Source organism: Zophobas morio, unplaced genomic scaffold, assembly GCF_036711695.1.
Source record: "Zophobas morio isolate AGI-343-1 ecotype UQ-CSIRO unplaced genomic scaffold, CSIRO_AGI_Zmor_V1 ptg000010l, whole genome shotgun sequence".
Lineage (NCBI taxonomy): Eukaryota > Metazoa > Arthropoda > Insecta > Coleoptera > Tenebrionidae > Zophobas > Zophobas morio.
Genome location: NW_026972115.1, coordinates 1,474,105 through 1,489,907, shown reverse-complemented (window position 1 = coordinate 1,489,907; position 15,803 = coordinate 1,474,105). Strand labels below are relative to the sequence as shown.

General features: G+C 32.8%; 1 protein-coding gene across 1 annotated transcript in view; it reads left to right on the top strand.

Moving 5' to 3' along the window:
- Window positions 1-15,803, top strand: part of LOC135125975 (lachesin-like) — a 261,363-nt gene that overhangs the window by 84,267 nt on the left and 161,293 nt on the right. The window contains exon 2 of the mRNA XM_064051762.1: window positions 12,428-12,606. Within this exon, the coding sequence (XP_063907832.1) occupies window positions 12,428-12,606 (179 nt within the window). The remainder of the gene's footprint in view (window positions 1-12,427; window positions 12,607-15,803) is intronic.

The window sequence follows — 15,803 nt, the reverse complement described above, 5'->3', positions numbered from 1 at the left end:
ATTTTGGCGATTCTGAAAAAATGGTGGAAATTTTCAAAAAATGTATCCGAAAACGACAATTGGAAGTCGAAATCAGGAAAAGGATCTCTTTCGAGAATTTTCGTAGGTATTCCATAGAAAAACAAAAAACAAAGTTTGAGGTATTGAAAAAATAAAATTTTGGTAAATTTTACCAAAAATCTACAAAATTTTGAGAAAAATATGTCGATGAGGGGACTCAAAAAAAGTTGCGTGTTGATTTCCGGACTAAGATTACAGGAGAACATCGAAAATTTCGGAGAAATCGTAATATGTTTGTTAAGAACTTTTTTAGCATAACTCCGGGAAAACTAGGTGACCAAATAATGCTGAAAATAACGTGCTGGCTCAAAAATGACGTGTTTATGAGGAGAAATTAAAAAAGAATATGGCTTGTCCAAATATTCGAGTTCAAAATCAAATTTCTAAAATGTCCGAAAATTTTCCGTATTCCACTTGGCCATTCTGGAAAAATGATAAGAATTTTCAAAGAAATGAAAGTGTAAAAAATTTCTGAATTTCGAAGTAAGCAAATAGAAATTATTCCAGTGATTTCTGATGGTACTTGGAAAAAGCTAAAAAATTTCATGTGGGGGTACCCAAAAATGTCCCTAAATCTAGAAAAATATTTTTGAACAATCGATAGCACTTTTGTTATTGACCGGAAAAACTGAGTGATCAAAAATTATGAAAAAAATAGTGTTTACGTAGGAATAACACGTCTATCAGCAGAAAATACTTCCAAGTCGATAATTAAAGTGGTTTTCTACAGATTCGGTTCGAACTTCCAATTTTTAAAATGCCCCAAAAACTGCCATATTTTATTTTGGCGATTCTTGAAAAATGGTGGAAATTTTCAAAAAAATGTATCCAAAAACGACGATTGGAAGTCGAAATCAGGAAACGGATCTCTTTAGAGAATTTTCGTAGGTATTCAATAGAAAAACAAAAATCAAAGCTTGAGGCATTGAAAAAATAAAATTTTGATAAATTTGCCCAAAAATCTACAAAATTTTGAGAAAAATATGTCGATGAGTTGACTCAAAAAAAGTTGCGTGTTGATTTCCGGACTAAGATTACAGGAGAACATCGAAAATTCCGGAGAAATCGTAATATGTTTATTAAGAACTTTTTTAGCATAACTCCGGGAAAACTAGGTGACCAATAATGCTGAAAAAAAAAACGTGATGGCTCAAAAATAACGTGTTTATGAGGGGAAATTAAAAAAGAATATGGCTTGTCCAAATATTCGAGTTCAAAATCAAATTTCTAAAATGTCCCAAAATTTTCCGTATTCCACTTAGCCATTCTGGAAAAATGATAAGAATTTTCAAAGAAATGAGAGTGTAAAAAATTTCTGAATCTCGAAGTAAGCAAATAGAAATTATTCCAGTGATTTCCGATGGTACTTGGAAAAAGCTAAAAATTTCATATGTGGGGGTACCCAAAAATGTCCCTAAATTTAGAAAAATATTTTTGAACAATCGATAGCACTTTTATTATAGACCGGAAAAACTGAGTGATCAAAAATTATGAAAAAAATAGTGTTTACGCAGGAATAACACGTCTATCGACAAAAAATACTTCCAAGTCAATAGGAAAACTGGTTTTCCACAGATTCGGTTCGAACTTCAAATTTTTAAAATGTCCCAAAAACTGCCATATTTTATTTTGGCGATTCTGGAAAAATGGTGGAAATTTTCAAAAAATGTATCTAAAAACCACGATTGGAAGTCGAAATCAGGAAAAGGATCTCTTTAGAGAATTTTCGTAGGTATTCAATAGAAAAACAAAAATCAAAGGTTGAGGTATTGAAAAAATAAAATTTTGGTAAATTTGCCCAAAAATCTACAAAATTTTGAGAAAAATATGTCGATGAGGGGACTCAAAAAAAGTTGCGTGTTGATTTCCGGACTAAGATTACAGGAGAACATCGAAAATGTCGGAGAAATCGCAATAAATTTGTTAAGAAATTTTTTAGCCTAACTCCGGGAAAACTAGATGACCAAATAATGCTGAAAAAAAAAACGTGCTGGCTAAAAAATGACGTGTTTATGAGGGGAAATTAAAAAAGAATATGGCTTGTCCAAATATTCGAGTTCAAAATCAAATTTCTAAAATGTCCCAAAATTTTCCGTATTCCACTTGGCCATTCTGGAAAAATGATAAAAATTTTCAAAGAAATAAAAGTGTAAAAAATTTCTGAATCTCGAAGTAAGCAAATAGAAATTATTTCAGTGATTTCTGATGGTACTTGGAAAAAGCTAAAAAATTTCATATGTGAGGGTACCCAAAAATGTCCCTAAATCTAGAAAAATATTTTTGAACAATCGATAGCACTTTTGTTATAGGATCGGAAAAACTGAGTGATCAACTATTATGAAAAAAATAGTGTTTCCGCAGGAATAACACGTCTATCAGCAGAAAATACTTCCAAGTCGATAATAAAACTGGTTTTCTATAGATTCGGTTCGAACGTCAAATTTTTAAACTGTCCCAAAAACTGACATATTTTATTTTGGCGATTCTTGAAAAATGGTGGAAAATTTCAAAAAAATGTATCCAAAAACGACGATTGGAAGTCGAAATCAAAAAAAGGATCTCTTTAGAGAATTTTCGTAGTTATTCAATAGAAAAACAAAAATCAAAGATTGAGGCATTGAAAAAATAAAATTTTGGTAAATTTGCCCAAAAATCTACAAAATTTTGAGAAAAATATGTCGATGAGGGGACTCAAAAAAAATTGCGTGTTAATTCCCGGACCAAAATTACAGGAGAACATCGAAAATTCCGGAGAAATCGTAATATGTTTATTAAGAACTTTTTTAGCATAACTTCGGAAAAACTAGGTGACCAAATAATGCTGAAAAAAAAAACGTACTTGCTCAAAAATGACGTGTTTATGAGGGGAAATTTTTTAATTTAAGAACATGGCTTGTCCAAATATTCGAGTTCAAAATCAAATTTCTAAAATGTCCCAAAATTTTCCGTATTCCACTTTGCCATTCTGGAAAAATGAAAAGAATTTTCAAAGAAATAAAAGTGTAAACAATTTCTGAATCTCGAAGTAAGCAAATAGAAATTATTCCAGTGATTTCTGATGGTACTTGGAAAAAGCTAAAAAATTTCATGTGAGGGTACCCAAAAATGTCCCTAAATCTAGAAAAATATTTTTGAACAATTGATAGCACTTTTGTTACAGGACCGGAAAAACTGAGTGATCAACTACTATGAAAAAAATAGTGTTTACGCAGGAATAACACGTCTATCAGCAGAAAATTCTTCCAAGTCGATAATAAAACTGGTTTTCTATAGATTCGGTTCAAACTTCCAATTTTTAGAATGCCCCAAAAACGGCCATATTTTATTTTGGCGATTCTTGAAAAATGGTGGAAATTTTCAAAAAAATGTATCCAAAAACGACGATTGGAAGTCGAAATCAGGAAAAGGAACTCTTTAGAGAATTTTCGTAGCTATTCAATAGAAAAACAAAAATCAAAGGTTGAGGTATTGAAAAAATAAAATTTTGGTAAATTTGCCCAAAAATCTACAAAATTTTGAGAAAAATATGTCGATGAGGGGACTCAAAAAAAATTGCGTGTTAATTCCCGGACCAAAATTACAGGAGAACATCGAAAATTCCGGAGAAATCGTAATATGTTTATTAAGAACTTTTTTAGCATAACTCCGTGAAAACTAGGTGACCAAATAATGCTGAAAAAAAAACGTGCTTGCTCAAGAATGACGTGTTTATGAGGGGAAATTAAATACGAATATGGCTTGTTGAAATATTCGAGTTCAAAATCAAATTTCTAAAATGTCCGAGAATTTTCCGTATTCCACTTGGCCATTCTGGAAAAATGATAAGAATTTTCAAAGAAATGAAAGTGTAAAAAATTTCTGAATCTCGAAGTAAGCAAATAGAAATTATTCCAGTGATTTTCGATGGTACTTGGAAAAAGCTAAAAAATTTCATATGTATGGTTACTCAAAAATGTCCCTAAATCTAGAAAAACATTTTTGAACAATCGATAGCACTTTTGTTATAGACCGGAAAAACTGAGTGATCGAAAATTATGAAAAAAATAGTGTTTACGCAGGAATAACACGTCTATCAGCAGAAAATACTTTCAAGTCGATAGGAAAACTGGTTTTCCACAGATTCAGTTCTAATGTCAAATTTTATAAAATGTTCCAAAAACTGCCATATTTTATTTTGGCGATTCTGTAAAAATGGGTGAAATTTTCAAAAAAATGAATCCGAAAACGACTTCTGGAAGTCGAAATCATGAGAAAGATCTCGTTAGAAAACGTTCGTAGTTGATGAAGATAAAAATCGAAGCAGGAATTATTGATCAGATAAAATTTTTGGGAAAGTTGTCCAAAAACCCGCAAAATTGTCAGAAATAGATTTCGATCAAAAACAGTTGCGTGTTATTTCCCGGAGCAAGATTACAGACTAACATCGAAAATTCGGGAGGACTTTTTTATCAGAACTCCGTAAAATCTAGGTGGGCAAATAATGATGAAAAAAACCGTGCTAAAAATATTATTGGTTTTCGAAACATTTGAGTTCAAAATCAAATTTCTAAAATTTCCAAATTTCACTCTGAAAAAGTGACAAGAATTTTCAAAGAAAAAACAATATTTTGGAGATTTTCGAGGGTACTTGGAGAAAGCTAAAAAAATACATATGTGGGGATACTCAAAATTGTCCTTAAAATCAGTGATTAGAACGTCTTAATTACGGGTTTTTGCAGGTAATTAAATTCTACCAAAATGTATTGGTATTTCCTGAATAAAGGTACAATTTGATAATTTTACAGAAATATGTATAAATATGCATTTTTTAAAGCCAATTATTTTAAAAAAGGTGTTATATGTCCAGAAGACGTTGTTTTGATAGCTTATTTCTCTTTCTCTCACTCTTTCTCTTTCTATCTTTCGACACCGACACCGACACCGACCCTGACACCGGCACCAAGCTTGTAGCTGGAACTCGACATTTCTATTCTGGCGCGTTCTATATTACGACAAGAGAGGAGTTAAAACTCCAATAAAAACACTAAAAACCCGAAAACAATGCTAGATAAAAGATAACACTTGTTTTAATCATCACTCAAACTTTTCAATTAATTGATTTTAAATTATTTTCTTAGAATCAATAAACACATTTTGCCGTCTTATTTTCACAACGAATGGCCGCCTACTCTGTAGAGCACGACAGCTGGCTAACTTTTAAAATTTAACGTGATGTTAAAACGGAAAGCAATGAATGCGTTTCCACCACCAAACAAAGAATTTTATCTTTTAGTAAAATGGCGCAATTTCAGTTTAGTGTTCCCTGGAGTTGAGTCGTATCGTAGTTCCAACGACTGTAGCATTCGAAGTATTGCGAATCAAATTCAATTTTTCTTGTAACAAGGTTTTTAAATTTTAAACAATTTTTCCCATCATTTCATTTGTGTAAAAAGTTCCCAGAACCCGGAATGTTAACTTCCAGGTGAAACAGCCGCTACATTCCGCCCTCCAACTTCTCCCCTGTAAACCGCGAATCCTCCCCACAAAAATGCAAATACCCACCCCGGCACTCAATCGTCCGAAAGACGCTATTATCTCCGTGTCACGTGCAGACAATAATCGCCTTTATTACCATTAAAATTCCCGATTCCGGCTGATTCCGGGATAAATCGTGTCCGGAAAGGGTCCGGGCCGTTCCGCAAAGTCGACACATTTCGACTGCTGGATTAATCCGGAAAAATGTGTAATCCACCCTAAACAACGGCCTTCATCGTTGCTGATTCGAATAAAAATAACCGCTGCCGGTCGGTTTACACTTCGCCCGTCCCTCGGGGCTTTATTTTGGAAGAGGATCGATATTTCACAACATCAGACATGCTTCACTTATCACAGCCAAAAAAATTTAATGAAAACGGAGTATGTGCGCATGTTGCGGCTTCAGCAAGTCGTAAATTGCGGTCTATCGCAGATAAGTCGCGTCAGGGGGACAAGAGCGGGATTATCGGTCGGTTTTGAGCCAAGATCATTTTCGGGGGCGGCGAGAGAATGGCGGGGAGGCAATGAGGGGTGGTGCAGAGCCGGACTTTGCCATGTTAACAAGGAAGATATAAATTAGAGGTCGTGCCACGGGCTTAGTGTCGTTGAGGATAACAACAAGTTCTGAAAAGAACAACTCGGGTCTCTAAACATGTGAACCTCGGTTAATTATGACCTAGAGTGGTATTAATTTTCACAAATCTTTACTAGTATCCGTGAGGGCTGCAAAAGTGTTTATTTAACAGACCCTTGTCGTGACAGCATTACAGGACCGTATACGTGGATTTAATTGTTTTCGTTGTTTGCCACAGGGAAAACTTTCTTTCGTCTTACTTCTTCAGAATTTTATTTAAATTTTATAAAATGAGAGAGATCCTATTGCTAATTTCGACTTCCAGAAATCGTTTTCCGATTCATTTTTTTGAAATTTCCATCATTTTTCTAGAATCGCCACAACAAAATATGACAGTTTTTGGGATATTTTAAAAATTTGACCCTAAAACCGAATTTGTGGAAAACCACATGTGGAAATCAACCTATTCTTCAAATTATTTAGTTATACTTTTTGTGCAGCTTTGCTAAAAGTTCAACTTTTCATTACTCCCTCCTTTGAATTTTTGACTTTAATCGAACACTTTCGAAAATTTTTGACCTTCTATGGAACACCTTCCAAAATTCTTTAAAGAGATTCTTTTGTTGATTTTGACATTCAGAAGTTGTTTTCGCTTTCATTTCTTGGAAATTTCAACTGTTTTTCTAGAATTTCTGAAACGAATTGTGGCAATTTTTGGTATATCTTAAAAATTTTACTTAGAAACCGAATATTCGAAAACTTTTGATTCAGCTTGTTGAGGTGTATGTCTCGGATTTCTTTTATTTTTAGGCAAAATCGCCAAAATTCAGTTTTTCAATCTGTCTCGTATTTTTGACCTTTTTCTGACCATCTTCGAAAGTGATCTAAAGAGATTGTTTTATTGATTTGGACCTCCCTAAGTTGTTTTCGGTTTCATTTCTTCGAAAATTTATACCGTTTTTCCAAAATGGCCAAAATAATAAGTTTTTGGAGTACTATAAAAATTTGATTTTGAAACCGAACATTTAGAAAATTAGTCTCCTAATCGACTTGGGTTTATTTTCTCCTGATAGACGCATCATTTCTACAAAACACATATTTTTGTCACAATTTTTGTTTAGTCAGTTCTTCGCTTAATAGTAAAAATGCTACGATTTCTAAAAAATTTTTTTTAGATTTTTAACACAATTTCGCCAACGTATGAAATTTGAACTTTTCCCAAGTGCCATTGCAATTTACCACAATAATTTCTTTTGCTATCTTCGACACCCAGAAGTTTTTCAAGTTCTCATCTTTTTTTTTAAATTCTTACCATTTTTCTAGAATACCCAAAATAAAGGATGAGAATTTTTGACCATTTTAGAAAGTTGATTTTGGATGCGAATATTTCGGAAACCAATCTTCTTGTTGATTTGGGATTAGTTTCCCTCAGATAGATGTATGATCTTGTGCAAACACAATTTTTTCATCACTTTTTGGACACTCATTTCTTCAGGAATGATTCTAAAGAATTCCTTAATATATTTGTTTGGATTCCTCCGGAATTTTCGATGTTCGCCTGAAATCTTGGTCCGGGATCATGAACACGCATTTTTTTTTGAGTCCGTTCGCTAAAATCTCTCTCTAAGAATTTTTGTGGATTTTTGGGCAACTTTGACAAAAGTTCAACTTTTCCATTGAATTTTTGACCTTTTATCGAACACCTTCGAAAATTGTTGACCTATTAATTTGTTGTTGATTTTGACTTCCAGAGGTTGGTTTCCCTTTCATTTCTTGGAAATTCCTACTGTTATTCCAGAATTTCTGAAACGAAATGTGTCAATTTTTGGGACTTATTATTTGTGCCAAAAGTTCAACTTTTCAATACTCCCTCCTTTGAATTTTTGATCTTTTATCCAACACCTTCAAACATTCTTTAAAGAGATTCTTTTGTTGATTTTGACCTACAGAACTTGTTTTCGGTTTCATTTCTTGGAAAATTCCTACGGTTTTTCCAGAATTTCTGAAACGAAATGTGTCAATTTTTGTAATTTAAAAACGTGACTTAGAAACCGAATATTTGAAAAATTTTGGTCTGGCAATATTAATGCTTAATACGTTATGTTTTTTTGGTTCATCTGGTCAAGGTCTATGTCCCGTTTTTTTTATTTTTACGCAAAATTGCCAAAATTCAGTTTTTCAATCTGTCTCGTTCGTATTTTTGACCTTTTCCTGACCATTTTCGAAAATGATCTAAAGAGATTGTTTTATTGATTTCGACCTACCGAAGTCGTTTTCGGTTTCATTTCTTCGAAATTTTTTACGGTTTTTACAGACTGGCCAAAATAATAGGTTTTTGGAGTACTATAAAAATTTGATTTTGAAACCGAACATTTGAAAAATTAGTCTCCTAATCGACTTGGGTTTATTTTCTCCTGGTAGACGTGTCATTTCTACAAAACACATATTTTTGTCACAATTTTTGTTCACTCAGTTTTTCGCTTAATGGTAAAAATGCTACGATTGCTCCAAAAATTTTTTATAGATTTTTAACACAATTTCGCCAACGTATGAAATTTGAACTTTTCTCAAGTGCCATTGCAATTTACCACAATAATTTCTTTTGCTATCTTCGACACCCAGAAGTTTTTCAAGTTCTCATCTTTTTTTGAAAATTCTTACCATTTTTCTAGAATACCCAAAATAAAGGATGAGAATTTTTGACCATTTTAGAAAGTTGATTTTGGATGCGAATATTTCGGAAACCAATCTTCTTGTTGATTTGGGATTAGTTTCCCTCAGATAGATGTATGATCTTGTGCAAACACAATTTTTTCATCACTTTTTGGACACTCATTTCTTCAGGAATGATTCTAAAGAATTCCTTAATATATTTGTTTGGATTCCTCCGGAATTTTCGATGTTCGCCTGAAATCTTGGTCCGGGATCATGAACACGCATTTTTTTTTGAGTCCGTTCGCTAAAATCTCTCTCTAAGAATTTTTGTGGATTTTTGGGCAACTTTGACAAAAGTTCAACTTTTCCATTGAATTTTTGACCTTTTATCGAACACCTTCGAAAATTGTTGACCTATTAATTTGTTGTTGATTTTGACTTCCAGAGGTTGGTTTCCCTTTCATTTCTTGGAAATTCCTACTGTTATTCCAGAATTTCTGAAACGAAATGTGTCAATTTTTGGGACTTATTATTTGTGCCAAAAGTTCAACTTTTCAATACTCCCTCCTTTGAATTTTTGATCTTTTATCCAACACCTTCAAACATTCTTTAAAGAGATTCTTTTGTTGATTTTGACCTACAGAACTTGTTTTCGGTTTCATTTCTTGGAAAATTCCTACGGTTTTTCCAGAATTTCTGAAACGAAATGTGTCAATTTTTGTAATTTAAAAACGTGACTTAGAAACCGAATATTTGAAAAATTTTGGTCTGGCAATATTAATGCTTAATACGTTATGTTTTTTTGGTTCATCTGGTCAAGGTCTATGTCCCGTTTTTTTTATTTTTACGCAAAATTGCCAAAATTCAGTTTTTCAATCTGTCTCGTTCGTATTTTTGACCTTTTCCTGACCATTTTCGAAAATGATCTAAAGAGATTGTTTTATTGATTTCGACCTACCGAAGTCGTTTTCGGTTTCATTTCTTCGAAATTTTTTACGGTTTTTACAGACTGGCCAAAATAATAGGTTTTTGGAGTACTATAAAAATTTGATTTTGAAACCGAACATTTGAAAAATTAGTCTCCTAATCGACTTGGGTTTATTTTCTCCTGATAGACGTGTCATTTCTACAAAACACATATTTTTGTCACAATTTTTGTTCACTCAGTTTTTCGCTTAATGGTAAAAATGCTACGATTGCTCCAAAAATTTTTTATAGATTTTTAACACAATTTCGCCAACGTATGAAATTTGAACTTTTCTCAAGTGCCATTGCAATTTACCACAATAATTTCTTTTGCTATCTTCGACACCCAGAAGTTTTTCAAGTTCTCATCTTTTTTTGAAAATTCTTACCATTTTTCTAGAATACCCAAAATAAAGTATGAGAATTTTTGACCATTTTAGAAAGTTGATTTTGGATGCGAATATTTCGGAAACCAATCTTCTTGTTGATTTGGGGTTAGTTTCCCCAGATAGATGTATGATCTTGTGCAAACACAATTTTTTTCATCACTTTTTGGACACTCATTTCTTCAGGAATGATTCTAAAGAATTCCTTAATATATTTGTTTGGATTCTTCCGGAATTTTCGATGTTCGCCTGAAATCTTGGTCCGGGATCATGAACACGCATTTTTTTTTGAGTCCGTTCGCTAAAATCTCTCTCTAAGAATTTTTGTGGATTGTTGGGCAACTTTGACAAAAGTTCAACTTTTCCATTGAATTTTTGGCCTTTTATCGAACACCTTCGAAAATTGTTGACCTATTAATTTGTTGTTGATTTTGACTTCCAGAGGTTGGTTTCGCTTTCATTTCTTGGAAATTCCTACTGTTAAAAAATACAAAATATGATATGAGAAATTTTTGAGCATTTTAGTAATTTGATTTTCAGTTCGAATATTTCGTAGACCAATCTTCTTATTAATTTGGGATTAGTTTCCCTCGATAGATGTGTCATCTTGAGCAAACACAATTTTTTCGTCATTTTTTGGACTCCCAGTTCTTCAGGAATGATTCTAAAGAAGATATACCTGTTTCGATTCCTCCGGAATTTTCGATATTTGCCTATACTCTTGGTCCGGAATCATCAACACGAAATATTTTTTGAGCCCGTTCGTCAAAATCTGTGTCAAAGAAAGTTCAACTTTTCAATACTCCTTTTTTTGAATTTTTGACCTTTTATCGAACACCTTCGTAAATTCTCTAAAGAGATTCTTTTGTTAAATTTGACTTCTATATACCTACCCTTTTTTCAGAATCTCTAAATTAAAATATGGTAATTTTTGAGATATCTTAAAAATTTGATTTAGAGAACGAATTTTTGAAAAATTTAAATGACATATTAATACGTTATGTTTATTAGTACAGCTTGTCAAGATCTATGACCTGAATTTTTTTGTAGATTTTTAGGTAACTTTTAAATACTCCCTCGTTTGAATTTTTGACCTTTCATCGAACACCTTCGAAAATTCTCTAAAGAGTTCCTTGACTTCTAAATTTCTATCCTTTTTTCAGAATCTCTAAATTGAAATGTGGCAATTTTTGGGATATCTTAAAATTTGACTTAGAGAAAAATTCGGATGAGTAATTTCAACACGCTTTGGTTTTTGCTTCAGATCGTCAAGATCTTTGACCTGGATTTTTTTTATTTTTACGTACAATCTCCAAATGCAATCTGAGAATTTTTCAGACATTTAAAAATTGACTTTGAGCCCGACTTTTTCGAAAACCAATTTTCTTATTATGGTAATTTTTGAGATCTCAAAAATTTGAATTCGAAACCGAAAATTTATTTGAAAAATTTTGATCCGCAAAGGTTATTACGTTATGTTTATTAGTATAGCTTGTCAAGATCTATGACCTGAAATTTTTTGTAGATTTTTAGGCAACTCCTCTAAAAGCTCGGTCTCCCAGTATCCCTACATATGAAATTTTTGAGCTTTTCGTAGGTATCGTCGAAAATTACCAAAATAATTTCTTTTTTCAGTTTAATTTTGAGTTAATTCATGTTAATTTTTAATATAAATCTGAGATTGTCTTAAATGTTAGTGATAAAGTTTCGTGTTTAAATTTACAATAACCCCGTCATTTCATAAAAATAATTATCGATTTGTATTTGTCGACCTTTCCTGCAAATTATTTAGTCACTTTTTCTCTAATCCATCGATTTTAAATTAAAGTCCACCCACACTTCAACGCGTTACTGATTCTAAAACAACGTTTCCACTCTCCGTTTCCCCAGGAATAGCCGTAATAGAATTCCACAATCAAAAGCAACTGGTTTTAGTGTTTCCCGACCAAAGCTACATTCACAATCCTGCGACATTGTAGCATTGAAAATTTTACCCTTTACGATCACTACAAGCACTTTATTTCTAATTTTGTAAGGATTATGAGTCAACACAATGGCGTCTTTTATCTCCTGACCTGGGTTTTATGTTACCTGTAAAACTTCCATTGCTCCTTAATTGTTGTTTAAGGCGTCCTGAACCAACTTTCCTGCAACGATATCATCCGCCCGAAGTGCCGGAAAATCGCCCAATTAAAAAATTACTACCGGCATTGTAGTCTGAGTAGTAGAAATTATTAGTTGAAGTTAAAAAAATGAAATTCTTTGTCAACAGGTTGGAGCCGGCCTAAGACGAAAGACGACTCCGAAAACGGCGACACCGACGCCGAAATTGAGCCTTTGATCATAGACCGAGGTCCTTACTTCGATAAAACCGCCTCCCGAAATGTGACGGCCCTCGTCGGCAAGACCACTTATTTAAACTGCCGAATTAGGAATTTAGGGAACAGAACGGTGAGTACCGCCAGTGATGCTAATGGATTTCGGATATCTGAGTTTGATTCGTGTTGGTTTTATCGTTATTGTAGCAATAAGTCGTTTATTAGTCCCGACAAATAACTTTCGGTGTTTGTGGATGAGTTCATGACAATAGCCATTATCGGTTTTCGTTTAGGCCACAAAATAATCCATTTCTGTAGCTATAAACACCCACTGTAATGGATACATTTCGCAATAATCACAAAGGGAGTGAGATTGGAGCCGTTCTTTCGATTATTAGCAGAACGCGAAAGCTGGGGACTAGAGACAAAATCGGGACTTGTATATATGTTTCTAAAGAAACAAAAGACACTTTATTTTCGTTTCAGACGTCTCTTCCTAATCTATCCCCCACCTGCGGCTCCCCTCACTAATGAGGTTGTGTTTGGTAGAAGCTTTAAATTATGTGAAACACAATCAAACTCAACTTTCCAAATAACAGCACAAAGCGGCTTCCAGTCTCCCGAATTAACCTGGTCTTCCCTGATCAAAGCCGCCACCTTGTTTATCTCCATTCTAATTTAGCCGATGCTTTCACTCACCCTTCCATCGCCCAATCTTAATCATTTCGGTGTTGACAGTGTTGACGAAGGTCAGTCGGTCCGGCCGATTGAATTACCAGCGTTCGAGTATCATCTCATCACCCAAAAATAGCGCACCGGATTCATTAAGCTCCGGTTCAGCCTACCGCGCTTATTAATTACGCCACTAGTGGCACCCGTTGTCGGAATAATAAAATATTTACTCAGATTAGATACGAATCCCATTTCCGTCTTGAAAAATCAACCCTCTCCCATATAACAATAACACAACGAGGAAAAGGGCAATTGGCTGATAGGGCCGGGCTGAAACAATGCTTCCTTTGTTTGCTTTCTTGTATGGAGAGGGGGAGTGTGTCGAGGAAAGCGGTTTAGAGGGTTAATGTACGAAAAAACGGCAGATCTATCATTTGCGGATGGGGAAAGGGTGGAGATTGGGGAAATTGGGAGGCGATATCTGGGCGATACGAAAAATACAAACATAAATGCATTTGTTGTCAATGAGGGGGTTTATCGGGAGGGAGAACAAAGGCTGAATAATGCCGGGGATTATTTTTTATTGTTGCGGACTGACAGTGTCTTTTTAGTATTACATCTACATTGCTAATGAAATTTGCCGAATAAATATAAAAATACAATCTAAGTTTATGTACGCTGCTATTGTGTATCTGCTGTGTTTGTACTTTCTGTAACGGTTTTTTTTTGTGTGATGGGATAAGTTAAATTTTTACATAAAGTAGATACAGTGGAATTTATTTACGCAGATGCAAGGTAATTTATTTCGAGTTCGGTTTCTTTCGTTTAAGAACTTGTTGGATCTAGAGACCAGCGCGTGAGCAAGCCAATGTCGACTCTAAGCGTTCAGAAGCGATTTGGTTAACGAATAAGTGAACATGCTTTTTAACTAAGTTGTTTGAAATTGTAATAATGCAATGGATTTTTTTCGGGAAAATAAAGTTATTTTTATGTTTTGGAAATGTTGGGTTCTACTTCCTATGAATTTTTAAAAGTTTTTAGTGACAATTTTATTTTAGTGACATTGATAAAAAAAATGGAAAATTAAAATAATTGAAAAATCTGGTAAATTGAGAAATCTAAAAATCGAAAATTCGAAAAATTTTAATTTTAAAAAATTGAATAATCGAAAAATGTAAAATTTAAAAAATCGAAAAATTAAAAAATAGAAATATCGAAGAACTGATAAATTGGAAAAACTGAGAAATTCAAGTATCAAAAAATCAATAAAATGGAAAATTTCAAAATTTAAAAATCGAGAAATCAAAAAATTGAAAAGCTAATAACTGAAAGACTAAACCAAAAAATTGAAATATCTAGATATCGAAAAATCAAAAGACCGAGAAATCGAGAAGCCAAGAAGTCGAAAAATCGAAAAACCGAAAAATCGAAATATGTGGAAATCGAAAAATCGAAAATTAAAAATCGAAAAATAAATAATCGAAACGTTGAAAGATTCTAAGGCTGAAACATCGAGAAATCAAAAATCAAAAGTTGGAAATCGGAAAATTAAAAAATAGAAATACCGAAGAACTGATAAATTGAAAAAACTAAAATTCAAGTATCAAAAAATCAATAAAATTAAAAATTTCAAAATTTAAAAATCGAAAAATTGAAAAATCGAAAAACGGAGAATTCGAGAAATTAAAAGATCGAGAAATTCAGTAGTCGAAAAGTCGAAAAATTATGAAACCGAAATAGGCCAAAGTCGAAAAAGCGAGTAAAAATCGAAACATCCAAATCTCGATAAATCGAGAAATCAAAAAATTGAAAAACTAAAAACTGAAAGACTAAACCAAAAAATTCAATTATCCAGATATCGAAAAATCAAAAGATCGAGAAATCGAGAAGTCAAGAAGTCGAAAAATCGAAAAACCGAAAAATCGAAATATGCCAAAATCGAAAAATCGAAAAGTTAAAAATCGAAAAATAAATAATCGAAAAATCGAAATGTTGAAAGATTCTAAGGCTGAAACATCGAGAAATCGAAAATCAAAAGATGGACGAATAGAGAAGTAAAAAAAAAGAAAAGCCGAATATTTGAAAAATCAAAAAATTGAAAAAAAGAGAATTTAAAACCGGAAAGTCGAAAAATCGAAAGACTGGAAAATCGAGATCTCAAAAAGTCTAAAATTCTAATGTTCCAAAAATTTGACAAATTTGAATATCAAAAAGTCGAAAAATCGAAAAATTGAGATGCCAAAAGAGGACAAAATCCAAAAATCTAAAAGTTAAACAGCGAAAAATTGAAAAATCGGAACAACGAAAGATTCAAAAACTGAAACATCGAGAAATCGAGAAGTCAAGAAGTCGAAAAATTAAAAAATTCAGAAGTCAAAAGAGGCCAAAATCCAAGAATCGAAAAGTTAAACATTGAAAAATTGGAAGATCGAGAAATCGAAAAATTAAGAAACCGAAATTGACCAAAATCGAAAAATCGAAAAGGTAAAAATTGAAAAATCGATAAATCGAGAAATCAAAAAATCGTTAAAGCGTAAATTTGAAAAATCGAAAAATTGAAAAAAAAAAATGAAAACTGGAAAGTCGAAAAATCGAAACGTCAAAAAGTTGAAAAATTTAAAATTTAAAAATTCGAAAAACCGAAAAATTGAAATATCA